Genomic DNA, 14,814 nt, shown 5'->3' with positions numbered 1-14,814 from the left:
TGGAGAAAGGAGCCAGCTGTGTCCCTCTGCTAGAGATATCCAGTTTCCCTAGCATCACCTCTTAAGGAGGCTATCTTTTCTCCAGTGTGCGTGGGTGTGGTCTTGGGTGTGGCTGTTGTTGTTGGTTTGGTTTGGTCTTTGCCTCTTGTAATGAAAATCAGCTGTAGTGCATGGCTTGTTTCTCAGCTCTCGCTTCTCTGCCATTGACCTGAGTCTGGTTTTGTGCCCATGCCTTGTTTTTTTGGTCACTATTGTTCTGTAATATAACCTGAAATCACATGCACTGATAACTACCACACTGTTGTTTTTGTTCAGGGTTGCTATGGCTATCTGGGGTCCTTCATGTTTCCATATGAGTTTTAATGTTGTTGTTGTTTTCTGTTTCTGTAAAGAATAATGCTGGTATTTTAATGGACGTTGCATTGGATCTATAGATCACTTTTGGTAGGCAAGCCATTTTAACAGGATTATGTCTTGCGATCCATGAGCGTGAGAGAGTGCTTCTTCTATCTTCAGGTATCTCCCTCAGTTTTCTTCCTCCTTGTTTGAATGTTTTCTTTGTATATGTCTTTTTGCTTCACTTGTTAGATGTTTTTCTGTATTTTTGAATGTGTTGTGAATAGGATTATTTCCCTCACTTCTTTCACATCTTAATTATTTATTTACATCGTTAATATATAGGAAGGCTGCTGAATTTTGTGTGTTTAATTTTGTACCACCTTACTGGGACCTTAGTGTCTATTGGCTCTCAGAATTTTGTGGTGGTTTTTTTTTTCATATTCTTTATGTGTATAAGTGCTTTGCATGACAGAGAGGGCATCAGATCCCATTACAGATGGTTGTCAGTTACTATGTGGTTGCTGAGAATTGAATTCAGGACCTCTGTAAGAGTAGACAATGCTCTTAACCACTGAGCCATCTCTCCAGCCCTCCTGGCGGAGTCTTTAGGGTTTCTCACATATTAAATCATGGAATGTACACATGAAATTTAACTCCCTCCTTTTCTCTTTGTTTTTTTATTTCCTTCTCTTGCTGCTCTGGGTAGGATTTCAAACACCATATCGAATAGATGACAATGAACACCTTTGTATTGTTCCTGATTTTAATGGAACTACTTTCTCTCCATTTAGCATGATGTTGGCTTTACTTCATGGTAGATACCTTTGTTATGTTTCCTCCTTTCCTAGCCTCTTGGGGGTTTTATCATGAAAGGGTGTTGGGTTTTGACAAAGGCCTTTATCTGTATCTATTGAGTTGATCCTGTGATTTTTCTCCTTGAGTCCATTGGGTGATGTGTTACATTTATTGATTTGCTTAAATGATCCTGTTTCTCTGTAATGAAGCCAACTTGGTAAGTGACCATCTTGGTTTGTCCTTGAATTCAGGTCACAAATATTTTGTTGAGGTTTTTTTTTTTTTTTTGCATCTGAGCTCATCAGGGAGATTGGTCTACAGTTTTCTATTTTGTTGTGTCTTTGTTTGGCTCGAGTATCAGGATAATGGTGATTTCATATGTGAATGTGCATATTGAGATGATAAAGAGAAAGTAGAGGAGAGACCTGAAGGGACAAAAAAGGAGGGGGAGGTGGGGTTTCAGGATAAAGGTCTGCTAGAGCGAGAAAACTGAAGATACTCTATCTGATATTGTAGAACAGCCCCATCTCCCGGGGAGCTGAGCACAGAGGCCCTGCAAATCAGGCCAGATTATGTTGTTTGGGAGAGGAAGAAGGAAAACGAAAAAGGATAGGGGTGGGTCAAGAACAGAATGAAGCCACTGGCCTACTAAAATGGCATTGGGGCCGGGCGATGGTGGCGCACACCTTTAATCCCAGCACTCGGGAGGCAGAGGCAGGCGGATCTCTGTGAGTTCGAGACCAGCCTGGTCTACAGAGCTAGTTCCAGGACAAGCTCCAAAAAGCCACAGAGAAACCCTGTCTCGAAAAAAAAAAACTAAAATGGCATTAGGTAGCTGGGCAGTGGTGGTACTCAGGAGGCAGAGGAAGGCGAATCTCTATGAGTTCAAGGTCAGCCTGGTCTACAAGAGCTAGTTCCAGGACAGCCGTTATGAAAAGAAACAAACAAACAAAAAATGGCATTGGGTGTTAAATAAAGATAGGTTAGTTGCTGAAGGATAGAAACCTGAGTGAAAATAGAGGATATGAAAACCTAGTGAGCCGATTGCTCGGTTCCACCTAGACTGTTGTGTACCTTCCCAGCTCTTAGAGCTTTGCTTAGCTCCTGGGGCTCCTCTGCCATGGATGCTCCCGTTCTCCCTTCTGAGTTCTCCTGTGCACGATCCGATGACAGATGCTGTCCTGGACAGCACCTCTCAGACGCAGTCTCGGGAGCTGGCCCTACTCTGTAATTTCCTTCAGGTCCTGCGCAGCTCTTGTTGGTGTCCTGTGTGCTGCGTGGAGTCAGCATGAAAGTTCTTGGGGACACTTGGGTTTCCTCTAGGCTTTCTGTTGCCTGAATGCTCTATACCCTGACTCGGGGTTTCTTTTCCAATGTCACAATATCCTCTTTGTCAGAAGATAGTCCTGAAATACTGGGTATTTCTCGAGTATGGTTCAGGAGGGTCTTGGGCTGCCAGTACTGAGCACCAAACACCAAGGGAGGAAAGCTTCCCACAGCGCCTCCTACTGATGCTTCTGGTCTGGGTGTAGCTCTCCCCCCACCCCCCTCAGCTGTTCAGTGTTTCTTTTGTGGTTGCTACTTTTCAACTTTCCCCAGTTAACTCCCTGCAGGTTCTAGTAGACTCTCCCTGAGTATCATCTGCCACTTAGCATCTCCCTCAGTTTAAAACTTGAGTTCTTAAGACAAATGACGGCTAAGTTCCCCTAACTACCCTTCCAGGAGCTAAGTAAAAGCTGTGTGGAATTGTCAACGTTCCTAACGCTTCAACCCTTTAATACATTCCCTCAGGTTGTGGTGACCCCCAACCATAAGATTAATTTTTTTGTTACTTCATAACTCTATATTTGCTACTGTTAGGAATCGTAATGTGAATATCTGATTCGCGGGAAATCAGATACGCAACCCCCAAAGGAGTTGTGACCCACAGGTTGAGAACCACTAACCCACTGCTTAGCCTCTAGATCAACTAATGGTTTCTGTGTAGCCTGAAGTAAGTGGCTCCTCAGCTCTGTGTTGCTGCTACTCAAATATTGTGATAGGTCAGCATTAAGTGAGTGCTTCACTTATTAATATTAAACAGATTTGCACCGAGTGCCGAATGTGTATAGCAGTGTAAAGAGCCCCGTAGGATGCAGTGGAGGGCAATTTAACAAGAACTCTTGCTTCGTGAAACTTACTCAGTCTAGTGGAGAAAACTATCACCGGCTGAGTGATTTCAGAATTACACAAGGATGACAGATGGGGGGGGTGACTCATGGAGGCTTCTTGTGGTGTGCCTAGCGTGCTGTACCCTTCCCGGTGCGATCACTCTGCACCTCTCTTTCAGGTACCTGGAAGGAAACCATTTGACGGCGGTGCCCAAAGAGTTGTCCTCGCTCCGCCAGCTGACGCTTATGTAAGAAGCCTGCATTTGTCTCTCCTCCCTGAGGTGGTGTGGTACAGGACTTTGGGGAGTAAGAGAGGAGGGTGCTGTGGCAGATCCAGCAGTTCTCAGCCTGTGCGGTGCACGGAGGAGCAGCAGGGAGGAAACGGAGCGGGCTGTTGTGAGAGAATTTTCCAGAGAGGCGAGTGTGTGAAAATGGCCACAGAATGTCATCATGGGCTCCGAACTACCTTCCTGTTGACTTGCCTCTGACCTTCCAGGCTCCAAGCTGAATTCCCGAGTCCTTGGGAACTGTGACCACACTTAGATCTGCCAGGAGCCCAAGCAGGCATCCCTTCTTTCCTTCTCTGGTTTCCCAGAAAATGTCCCAAGTTGATGGTTTAAACCAAGGGCCTTCAATAATGCCTGCTACCATCTTCAAGCCTCCCAAGAACCTGAAAACTCTTGAATGGGGAACAGTGAACCTGGGCATGGAAGAGGTCTGTGAGCTCTGTCTCTCAACAGCGTCTCTGCCTTGCTTTGGTGGGACCCAGAGGGGTGAAATTACTCCTTGGGCAAGTGGTAATTGAAAGATGCCCATGTCTGCTTGAGAGGGGTAGGAGCCAGTTCACAAGAGACAAGAATGGGTCTTTCACAACGAATATCAGAGGCTCAGTAATAAAAGGTTTCAGAAAGCCGCCATTTAGTTCCTATTCTTGTTCTCCAGAAACCAGTGTCTGTGTGAACATTTCTCAAACTCGGAGCAATGGGCGTCTGAAACTGGACAATTATTGGTTATGGGAGTTGTCATGATTATCGTGAGAACCTAGGTGGTGATGACCTTGGCCTCTGTTAGAAGCCAGTAGCATTTCCCAGTATCGACAGCCTAAAGAAAAGTCTGCATACATTACCAAATGCCAGGGTAGAACAAAAGTGCCCCCGTTGAGAACCGCTGTTCTGTAGCAGTGGTCGTGGACTTGTGCTGTGGGGAATCGCCCAGGGAGGAGCTGTTCAGGCTGTCGTGGAATACTGTTGCCATGCCCACGTACAGCATTCTAACCTGAATACCCAGGCAGGAAACCCTGGCTTCAGGAGATTTAAAAACTCCCGGGTGGTTCCACTGTATGGTAATGATCATCCTGCTCTTCTGGGAATCTGTCTCTGAGGAAGCCAGAGGGTGTAGTGGATAGAGATCTCTTCTCCCATAAATTTGTCCCTCCCAAGAGATGAAACATGAAACAAATAAATGACAGAAACGGACTGGTGATAGGAAATGATCAGGGGCCACTTGTGCTGGCACACGCCGGTAGGATTTGCTGAAGGAGATGGAGGCAGGAAGATCACGAGTTCGGGGCCAGCCAGGACCACAAGCCTGTGGTGGGTCTTTTAGCCAGGCAGTGGTGGTTGATGCTTTTAATCTCAGACCTCGGGGAGGGGGCAGGGGCAGGCAAATCTCTTGAGTTCTAGGCCAGTCTGGTTTACAGATCAAGTTCCAGGACAGCCAGAGCTACACAGAGAAACCCTGTCAAAAAAAAAACAAAAACAAGAACAAGAAACAACAACAAAAGAAAGAAAGAAAAGAATTGATCAGAAGAAGAAATATACTAGAATAGGGAAAAATTGTTTTCTTATGGGTTATGTTTTGCTAGAATGAAGTGGATAAATAGGCGTGTAATTGAGTGATTTAATCACGGAAGGGGTAAATAAATGGATGAATGGGTGGGCCAGGACAAAGTGAATGGGAAAATAACACTTGAATCAATGGATGAGTGGGTGAAAGGATGGGTGGGCGGGGGATAAATGGACCAATGAGAAAGCGAGTGTATAAATAGGAGGATGTGTAGGCATTCAGAGGGACAAATGGAGGTGAGTGGATATAGATCCAGGCCAGTGATCCAATGTGCGTGGGAATAATAGGTGAGTGGGTACATGGGCAGGTGAATGAGTGCATGGACAGGTGGATGGGTTGGTTGATAGGTAGTGATGGTAGGTTGTAGGCTCCCTCAGGGGGATGGGTTGGTTGATAGGTAGTGATGGTAGGTTGTAGGCTCCCTCAGGTGGATGGATTGGTTGATAGGTAGTAATGGTAGGTTGTAGGCTCCCTCAGGTGGATGGGTTGGTTGATAGGTAGTAATGGTAGGTTGTAGGCTCCCTCAGGTGGATGGGTTGGTTGATAGGTAGTAATGGTAGGTTGTAGGCTCCCTCAGGTGGATGGATTGGTTGATAGGTAGTAATGGTAGGTTGTAGGCTCCCTCAGGTGGATGGGTTGGTTGATAGGTAGTGATGGTAGGTTGTAGGCTCCCTCAGGTGGATGGATTGGTTGATAGGTAGTAATGGTAGGTTGTAGGCTCCCTCAGGTGGATGGGTTGGTTGATAGGTAGTGATGGTAGGTTGTAGGCTCCCTCAGGTGGATGGATTGGTTGATAGGTAGTGATGGTAGGTTGTAGGCTCCCTCAGGTGGATGGGTTGGTTGATAGGTAGTGATGGTAGGTTGTAGGCTCCCTCAGGTGGATGGATTGGTTGATAGGTAGTAACAGTAGGTTGTAGGCTCCCTCAGGTATAGCTAACAGTAACTCGTGGCTTTTCTGTTTTACTTTCTCTAGTGACCTGAGCAACAACAGCATCGGCATGCTGACCAATTACACCTTCAGCAACATGTCCCACCTCTCCACACTGTGAGTATGGTGTCAGCCATGTTTAGCATCCATGGGCATGGCCGTGCAGTCTTGTCACCCCCTCATTCTTGAGGTGCCCGGCTGTCGTGGTCCTCAGGGCTTCAGTTGCCCCAGTGAAAGGCAGGCTTTAGTCACCGGAAGATGCAAAAGGGAGAGGTAGGGGCCTGGCAGATGGAGGAACTGGCAGCTAATTACCTCTGAAGAAGGCTGTCTTCTGAATGCCTTCTGGGAAGCATGCGTGTTCTTTCCCAGCGGAGGATCTCCTACACAATTATATTTTGCTCAGACCCATTTACTTCCCATTAGCTCCGCACGTTGTGAGCACACACCATTTGACAGTGGAGGGAGGGGGTAGGAAATCTGATTAGAGAGCCAGTCTGCTGTGGAACATGCGGGCGGGGGACCAGCTTAGGAGCTTCCTGGAGTGGTAGGAAGCTTCTCTTCCTTCTGTACTGCGGTCCCTTTGACAATACATTAAACCAGGGAAATCAGAGGAAACGTTTGCTTTGCCTGGTCCGCAGTGTAAACAGTGCACCCACGAGAGCAGGAGCAGCCAGCGGCCTCCCATTTCTCTTTCCACAGGATCCTGAGCTACAACCGGCTGAGATGCATCCCCGTCCATGCCTTCAACGGGCTGCGGTCACTCCGAGTGCTGTGAGTCACAGGGCCTTGGGTCACTTACATGGTACTGGCTAGTAGCACGAGACCTACAGAGCTCTCACCTTCCCCCACTGTCCGATGAACAAAGCCCATTCATTGCCACCCGGCCATGCTGATATATACTCAACGGGGTAAAGAGAATGCACTCTATAAGTCGGCCATTCCTGAGCTTCAGCACCCTGCCTCTCATAAGCCTTTAGCCAATCACTCAGGCCCTCGAGTCTGTACTTTGCTGCGTATCCGATGGGTCATCCCACGCCACAATTAGGCTACACTCATGTGTCCTCCCTCTCTTGAGCACACTGATGTGAGCGGGCTTCTCTCGGGTGCTCCCTATGGCTTCAGAAGGGTGATGCAACACCCTCTGCAAGGACCAGAGATGACAAGCTGGAAGGCCAGGTGCCAACCAAGCTTGGAAGGTTGGCTTGACAAGGACCTTTTTCAAAGATGGAAAGTTTTAGGTCTGAGTACGGTGACACGCATGTGTAATCCCAGTCCTTAAGGAGACTGAGGCAGGAAGAACATGAGTTCTAACCCAGCCTAGACTATTTGGTGACTTTGAGTCTAGCCTGGGCCACTTAACAAGATACTGTCTCAAAAAAAGAAAGAAAGGGAGGAGGGAGGGAGGGAGGGAGGGAGGGAGGGAGGGAGGGAGGGAGGGAGGGAGGGAGGGAGGGAGGAGAAAGAGAGAGAGAGACAGAGAGAGAGAGAAAGTTCAAGTTTTAAGAGGTCGCCAACATGTATAACTGACAAATCCTGATGTCCACCTTCTCTTGGCGAGTCAAGAGTCCTAACTGCCCCTGATCTCTTCCTCTGCATTTCTGCAGACAGGATTGCACAGACTGTAGCCTCCCCTGTCGTACACCCCGCTGCCTGCCTGGTCCTGTCCACTGAGACGGAGGAGCTACACACAAAGGCTAGGGGGCTCCAGAACGCTTCTGGTCCCCAAACATCTCTGTCCTTCCCTCCCTGTGTGTCTCTTGACCCATAAAAATCTCATAATGATGGTAATTGCGTCTCTGAATCTTAAGAGGACTGAGTTAGATGCTGCATCGAAAACACATGTCCAGCTCTGGCTACTGTGAATATGGAATAACTACCCTTCTGTTGTTCTGGTCTCATGGGGGCTTGCTGGAGCAGGGGACACTGCTCTAGGTTAGACCCAACACTAGGTCCAGCTTTCTACCCTGCACTTTTTTATTGAGAAAGAAAGATGTTGTGTCTTTTTCCGCTATCACTTTGAAGGTGTTTCCTCATGATGGTAGAGATGTCATCCTGCTCTTAAACCTCTCACCTGTATTTATCATCATTATTCTAAGAGCGACCAGCTTCCATATTTGAAAAGGTCAGGACTGGCCATTCCTTCTCCTGATCCTTTGCAATAGTACCGTCAGCTTGAGAGGATGATGCCCATTTTACAGATGGGGAAAACCAAGCCCTGGCTGATGAAGTAACTGGCCAAGTGTGCTTGAGTACAGCCTCCTGCCTCAGTGCCACCCACAAACAGCACCCAGCAACCTCGTCTGTTCCGAGACTCTGGACTGGTGTGATGTATTAAGACCTGCAAAACACCCATGTCAGCGACAACCCCTGCCACACGTCATCCGCACTGTTATTAAACATCAGTTCCCGGGAGGCAAAGAAGTGCCCATGCTGACAGTGTGCAATCTGTTAATGTCACTTACTTATTATCCGCGATCTCCAGGGAGTGTGGGAATGGAAACATCAGCGAAACCATTTCCGTGTTTCTAGCCGAATGCAGGAGTGGATAGGTCTCATTCGTCTGGCCCAAAGCCAGACCAGCTGCCCCTTCCACTGCCTGCGGGACCCTGACCATCCCAGCCTCCCACCTCCCCTCCCCTCCAGGCAGTCTAGTGTTGCTGGGGATGCGTTGGAGGACAGAAGAGAGAGACCTTGCGGTTTTAACTGATCTCCGTGCGTGGGTCCAGAAACTTGGCGATAATTCACAGATTCAGAGTGAGAGAAATAGGTTTTCCCCATCCATCTGTTTGTTCACGTCCATCTGTCTGTTCACTGGGGTGATGATGTGAGCATCACAGCCTGCCAGGGGTTTCTCCTTCCTCAAGTCCTTGTGTATCATACCCCAGCCCCACTACCATCATGAGGTCACGGGAAGGCATGCCTGCTTTCAGAACGAGGGAGCTTGCTTCTTGAGTTAGGAGTCAGCAGGCTTCAGCACCGTCATCCTAGAGGCAGTGGGTCCTGGGCAGAAAACCGATCTCAGAGTCTCTCACTCCACCCAAGTACCTCAGTGGGGAACAACCGTTTTCTGCATAAGGACCAATTCAGGAAAAATAACAGCGTTTATGGGCTACATTTTTATGATATTTGTATCCTTTCTTCTGGTAATTGCACATGTAGGAATTCCCACTCTAGAAAAACCCAAAATGAGGGAAAGGTTCTATAGATCTGAGTCTTTGTTGCATTGTTATTTTTTTAACCTAAATTTTAAATATTACCTACCGGGACCACAATGGGGAAATGTATAAAGAGATTATGACAGAACTAGTCAGTGAAACGCAGTTATTAAAAGAGATAAAGTTGAAAACGAGACACAGCGTGGGAAAGGGCCGGCTATTAGCTATTGTGTGGGAAAGGAAACTTAATTATATCTTGTAAACATTGACACCAGTGAACAGAGACTAAAGAGAGAACAAGAGAAAAAAGAATGCTTGTGGCTGGCTCCTAGCACTGATAGAACAGGCATGGAGACTCTTACGTGGTGGCAGGTTAGGGAGTCGGGCCAAAGATGGGGTGGTTTTATTTATTTTTCTAGTGTCTGCTGGGTTGAGATCACATGTGTGTGTAGCTACACGTGTGCTACAGCATGCGCATGGAGGTCAGAGGACACCTCAGGTGTTGCTCCTCCACTTGGGACAGAGCCTCTTGTTGTTAATGGCTGTGTTCACTGATCGCGCAGGCCCTGGGGTTTTCAGGGATTTTCTTGTCTCTGCCCTCCCATCTCGCTAGAGGAGAGCTGGGGTGACAGGTAGACACTACTGCAGGCTTTAGATGGGTTTGGGGTGTCTGGACTCAGGTTCCCACACTTTTATACAAGTGGCTTGCCCACTGAGCCACCTCCCTAGCCTCGGGTAGGTTTGTTTTTCAACAGGAATTGCATTGTGTGTAATGACCTGCATGCATTCGTGTGTACACATGTATGCGTGTGTGTATCTGTTTGTCTATGTCTGTCTCGGTGCGTGTCTGTAGGGAGTGTGTCTGTATGTGTGTATCTACTTAGCTGTCTGTGTCTCTTTCTGTATGTCCATCTGTATGTGTGTGTATGAATGTATCTGCTTAACTGGCTGGTTGTCTCTCTGTCTCTGTCTGTGTATCTGTCTGTCTATGTGTGTTTATGTGTCTTTCTGTGTGTCTGTCTCTGTGTTTATGTGTGTATGTATGTATATGTATGTGTGTGGCTGTGTATATATGCTTGGCTGTTTGTCTCTATCTTTCTCTCCTTTCCTCTTCCCTCCTCCCTCCCCCCTCCTCTGTCTCTCTCTGTTTCTGTGAGTACAACGAAGTACATTTCAGAGAACAAGACAGGAGAGTGGTCTGGAATCCAAGTGCAAACCATTGTGTGAGGGAAAAAAAACTATATTTTCTCTACTTCCCTTGTGATGTAAAATAGCTCGTGAGAACATTCTTGTGGGCATTCTTGTCCTTCTTTGGGGGATCTGTGCACTCTTAGGGATCTTTGCCCCACACAGAGTCACATGCTTTGTGTGTGTGTGGTCCTCAATGTCACTCCCCAGCCCCACACAGGGGCACCTGGAATCAGTTAGGACAGGGAGGGCCGTCCCAACATGAACAGAGGGAGAGACTGAAGCTGTCATTCATCGTCCTGCGGATTTGTAGCTTCTCATCCACCAAGTAGGATGTTGATACCCACAAGGAGCTAAGGACAGCACGAAGCTCTCCTACAACGTCCCCAGTAAGGGCTCCAGATGCTCTTTGTTTGGTTACCTTCCCAAGAGGGACCTCACTGCCTCATCAGAGACCTGGCCCACCTCTGCCAGCCTGGCGGTAAATGCTGGTGGTGAGCTGAAAGGTGGGGGTGGCCGCCTCCAGACCATGGTGCAGGCTCATTCCTTGAAATCAAAGCCAAAGCTGAACATTAAATTTAGCAGTAACTTCACAAAGAATACGAAGAAGTCTTAGACATATCCCTGGCTAAACTTGTGACTTTGGAGATAGGGATGGAAAAGTTTAGAGACTTGCTCTTGATCATTCCCTTTTCTAATGCCTTCAGTGGACAAGCTGCCATGCTGGCCTGGGAGGTGGTCACGGACAGTAAGGGAGACGCCATGGCTGTCCTCTAAGAGGGGCAACTGTCAAGCTGAGGAGCATTTGCAACCCAGGGTGACAGCTGAAAGAAGAGCCACAGGCCACAGTGATGGCATCACTGCATCCTGCCCATCTTAAAGGAACAACCCTTTCGGGAATGTCTTCATCGGTGTCTGTTAAGCCTTCCCTCTGCACTGCCCAGAAATAAGGGCTTCTGTGACATAATCATGTTCCCCATGCCTCTGTTAGCCCCATCTCACGTATGAGTAAACTGAGACTGACCAGCCTAAGATAATGCAGCTGGGATTCGAACCCAAGACTGCTTTCTTTCCAAGTCAGTCCTTCATTTTCCGAGGCTGAGACGCAGCCAATGAGACCCACCTAAGTAGAGAAAGGAGTGAAGAACATTCTAGAAGGTGGTAATATGGCTACCCTGTACAGAGACCTTAAGATCAGGGACAGGTATGAAGGCTGGAGTGTTGACTCGATAGGTAAGAAAGAGCACCAGCTGCTCTCCCAAGAGGACTGGAGCTCAGTTCCCAGCACCCACATCAGATGACTCACAGCAGCTTGCAACCGCAGCTCCAGAGCTCCAAACCCCTCTCCTGGTCCCTGTGAGTGCGTGCATTCATGTGCACGTGCACGCGCGCACACACACACACACACACAAGAAATGGTTTCTTTGAAAGGACAATGTGGAGGGCTCACAGGAACTTGCAGGTGTGGCCACAAAGCAGATTTCAAGTTAGAGACAAAGGAGTATGGCCAAATCACCATTCCTATAGACAGAACCAAAGCGGAACTCTTTGTCTCTGGGCTCCTAACACAAGGTCTTCAGACCTCCCTCCCCGCCTAGCTGATACCTGCCTTTAGTCTCCTGCAGCTCGTTCTCAAAGATTTGGGCATTGCTGATTGAAAATTGGTGTGTTTTCATCCTTACCCAGAGAAGTTTCTCATCAGAAGTAAAGGGTTGTGATTTGGACTTGGTGGGAGGATCTGGGATGAGTTGGGAGAAAGGAAAAAAAAAACACATCAAAATATATTGCATGAAACTTTTTTAATTTTTTTTTTAAAGGTGAAATAGGATAGAGGACTTGGGACCATACTACCAATGTTCACTCTGTCTTGGCTCCAGTCCAGAAATGGCATCATGGGGCTCACAGACTTCTAATTTATATAAGTGTTGCCTTGAGGGGGCCTCAAAATAAATCCAAGAACAAAGTGACCATGTACTGGGTCCTACAGCATCTGGGACCTTAAGGGCTTTGCACCAACACTCACAGCTGGCTGGCTTATTAAAAACATAGTATTGTAATTGGCCCTTCCTGACCAATGGAGAGGAGACCAGCTCAAACTACGTAAGTGGGAGCGGGGGGGGGGGGGGGATATATCCTTTGAACAACTGAACAGTTCAGGGTAGGCAGTGGCTCTGGGACTAGGGAAGGCATGCCCGAGATGAGTGCAGCTGTCTTGCCGCTCGGCCCTCTTTCATGCATGGGCTTCCCTCACAGGTGGGGCACATTCATCTCCTCATTCTGACCTGTGTAGCATTCTGACAGGCTGGAGGCTTCGCTCTAGTGGCTTAGCAGCCTGCAAAATGAAACCTCCTCCTCCTCCTCACGTCTGAGTTTTAGTGGGAGGCTCGGGGGTTGTCTCTCACTGGCCCTATAGGGGAGCTAGCTCGTACTGTCCCTCTAAAGGTGTGTGTGCACCTGTGCTGGAATGAATGGATAATGGAGAGACGGCGTTCAGAACTGTGGGCATGCGCGCATACGCAGGAGCTACGCAAAACGCAAAGATGCAGGAGGCGAGATGGCTGAAGCTTACACCTCTTCGATGGACGGGGCGGCAGAGTAGGCAGTAGAGTTCTCTAAGCAACCTCGAGGTGGGGGGTGGTAACAAATAGAGTTTGGGAGAGACAGTCAACCCAGAGATCAGACTTTGGGTGTGATGTTGGGTTTTTGGTCTCCTCTGAGACAGGAGTGTTATCTTCCTGAGTGGCAAAACGTTACTAAAAAGCTTAGTGGTGACTGTGGGTCTCTTTGATGGATGGGGGCCACAGTCCACATGGGAACCCCAGGGACATTCCCTTCCTGTGCTTCAGGAGAGAAAGGAGAGCAAGAGCAGCAGGGCGGGGGATGGGAACAGGTCAGACAGACGGGACCATGATGCTGTCGCTGCTGCCAGCTTGACGAAGCACAATTCATAAAACTGCGAGTCAGAGGCAGGCAGATCTCTGGGTTTGAGGCCAGCCTGATCTACAAAGCGAGTCCCAGGATAGCCAAGTGCTACAGAGAGAAACTCTTATCTTTAAAAAAAAAAAAGGCTGTGAGTTCTCTGAGGTCTCCCAAGGAGCCTCATACTGGTCTTTGTGACACTGATTGCCCAGACCTGGCAAGAGCTCAGATAGGGCCTGCCATCTCTAGGCAGACGATGAGCACCTGGGCATTCAGAGGTCCCAAGGTTCAAACAGCCCGGGTATAACGAGGGATGGCTAAGTTTCACGCTGCTCTGATGATTCTATCATCTGCAGATTGCCTTCAGCATCCTCTAGAATGGTGGTCCTCAACCTTCCTAAAGCTGGGACCCTTTACTACAGTTCCTCCTGTGGTGGTGACCCCCAGCCGTAAAATTATTTCGTTGCTACTTCATAACCGTAATTTTGCTACTGCTCTGAATTATAATCTAAATATTTTTGGAGATTGAAGTTTGTCAAGGAGGTCACATCCCACAGATTGAGAACCCCTGGTCTAGAAGGAATATGCCCACTCAGCATGTGCAAGGCCCTGGGTATTTTACAGAAGGGAAACTAAGCCCCTGCCTAAGTAGTAGGAGAAACCCCCTAGCCCTTCCCCATGAACTGTAGTCCCAGGATCAACAGCATCAGTGCAGTCGGAACCTTCAGAATTTTGGGTCCCATCCCAGACCCCGAAGATGTAGCTCAAACCTGGAAATCTAAATTTTTACATCCTTATTAGCATATGTTAATCACACATAATACTAGTTTTCATTGTGACATTTTCAAACATATAACGTATTTTAAGTCATATTCATAACCCCATTTTCCTCTCATCTCCTTCTCACTCTCATGAATCACCTTCCTCTTCCTCGTCAACTCGTCCCCCTTCTAATTTAACAGTACTTTTGTTGTTTATGTGATACAATGACTTTCCTTGGAGTTACTGACAGGAGAATAACCCTAAGCCCTAAACCTCAAACCCTAATAAGGGTGTTTTTAAATACTTTTAAATTTTTTTTTTTTTTTGGTTTTTCGAGACAGGGTTTCTCTGTGGTTTTGGAGCCTGTCCTGGAACTAGCTCTTGTAGACCAGGCTGGTCTCGAACTCACAGAGATCCGCCTGCCTCTGCCTCCCGAGTGCTGGGATTAAAGGCGTGAGCCACCACCGCCCGGCAATACTTTTAAATTTTTATTCATTCATTTCATGTGTATTGGTGTTTTGCTCACCTATATGTCTAGGCACCACATGTGTGAGTTACGGACAGTTGGGAGCCACCATGTGGGTGCTGGGAATCAAACCTGGTTTCTCTGGAAGAGCAGTCAGTGCTCTTAACCGCTGATCCATCTCTCCAGCCACTAAAACGGAGGAGTTTTTCCACAGGAGCCTGAGTACCCTCCCAGTGATATACTGCTATAGAAAATGTTTCTCCCTCT

General features: G+C 47.8%; 1 protein-coding gene across 2 annotated transcripts in view; it reads left to right on the top strand.

The window, feature by feature from the left end:
- The window catches only part of Slit3 (slit guidance ligand 3), a 593,809-nt gene that overhangs the window by 530,628 nt on the left and 48,367 nt on the right, over window positions 1–14,814 (top strand). For both annotated transcript variants that reach the window (XM_075941332.1, XM_075941331.1), the window contains 3 exons: window positions 3,464–3,532; window positions 6,103–6,174; window positions 6,757–6,828. In XM_075941332.1, coding sequence (XP_075797447.1) covers window positions 3,464–3,532; window positions 6,103–6,174; window positions 6,757–6,828 — 213 coding nt within the window. The remainder of the gene's footprint in view (window positions 1–3,463; window positions 3,533–6,102; window positions 6,175–6,756; window positions 6,829–14,814) is intronic.

This window comes from Microtus pennsylvanicus, chromosome 11 (genome assembly GCF_037038515.1).
Source record: "Microtus pennsylvanicus isolate mMicPen1 chromosome 11, mMicPen1.hap1, whole genome shotgun sequence".
Classification (NCBI taxonomy): Eukaryota; Metazoa; Chordata; class Mammalia; order Rodentia; family Cricetidae; genus Microtus; species Microtus pennsylvanicus.
The sequence above is the reverse complement of the archived record's forward strand: the minus strand, read 5'-3'. Positions and strand labels throughout refer to the sequence as shown.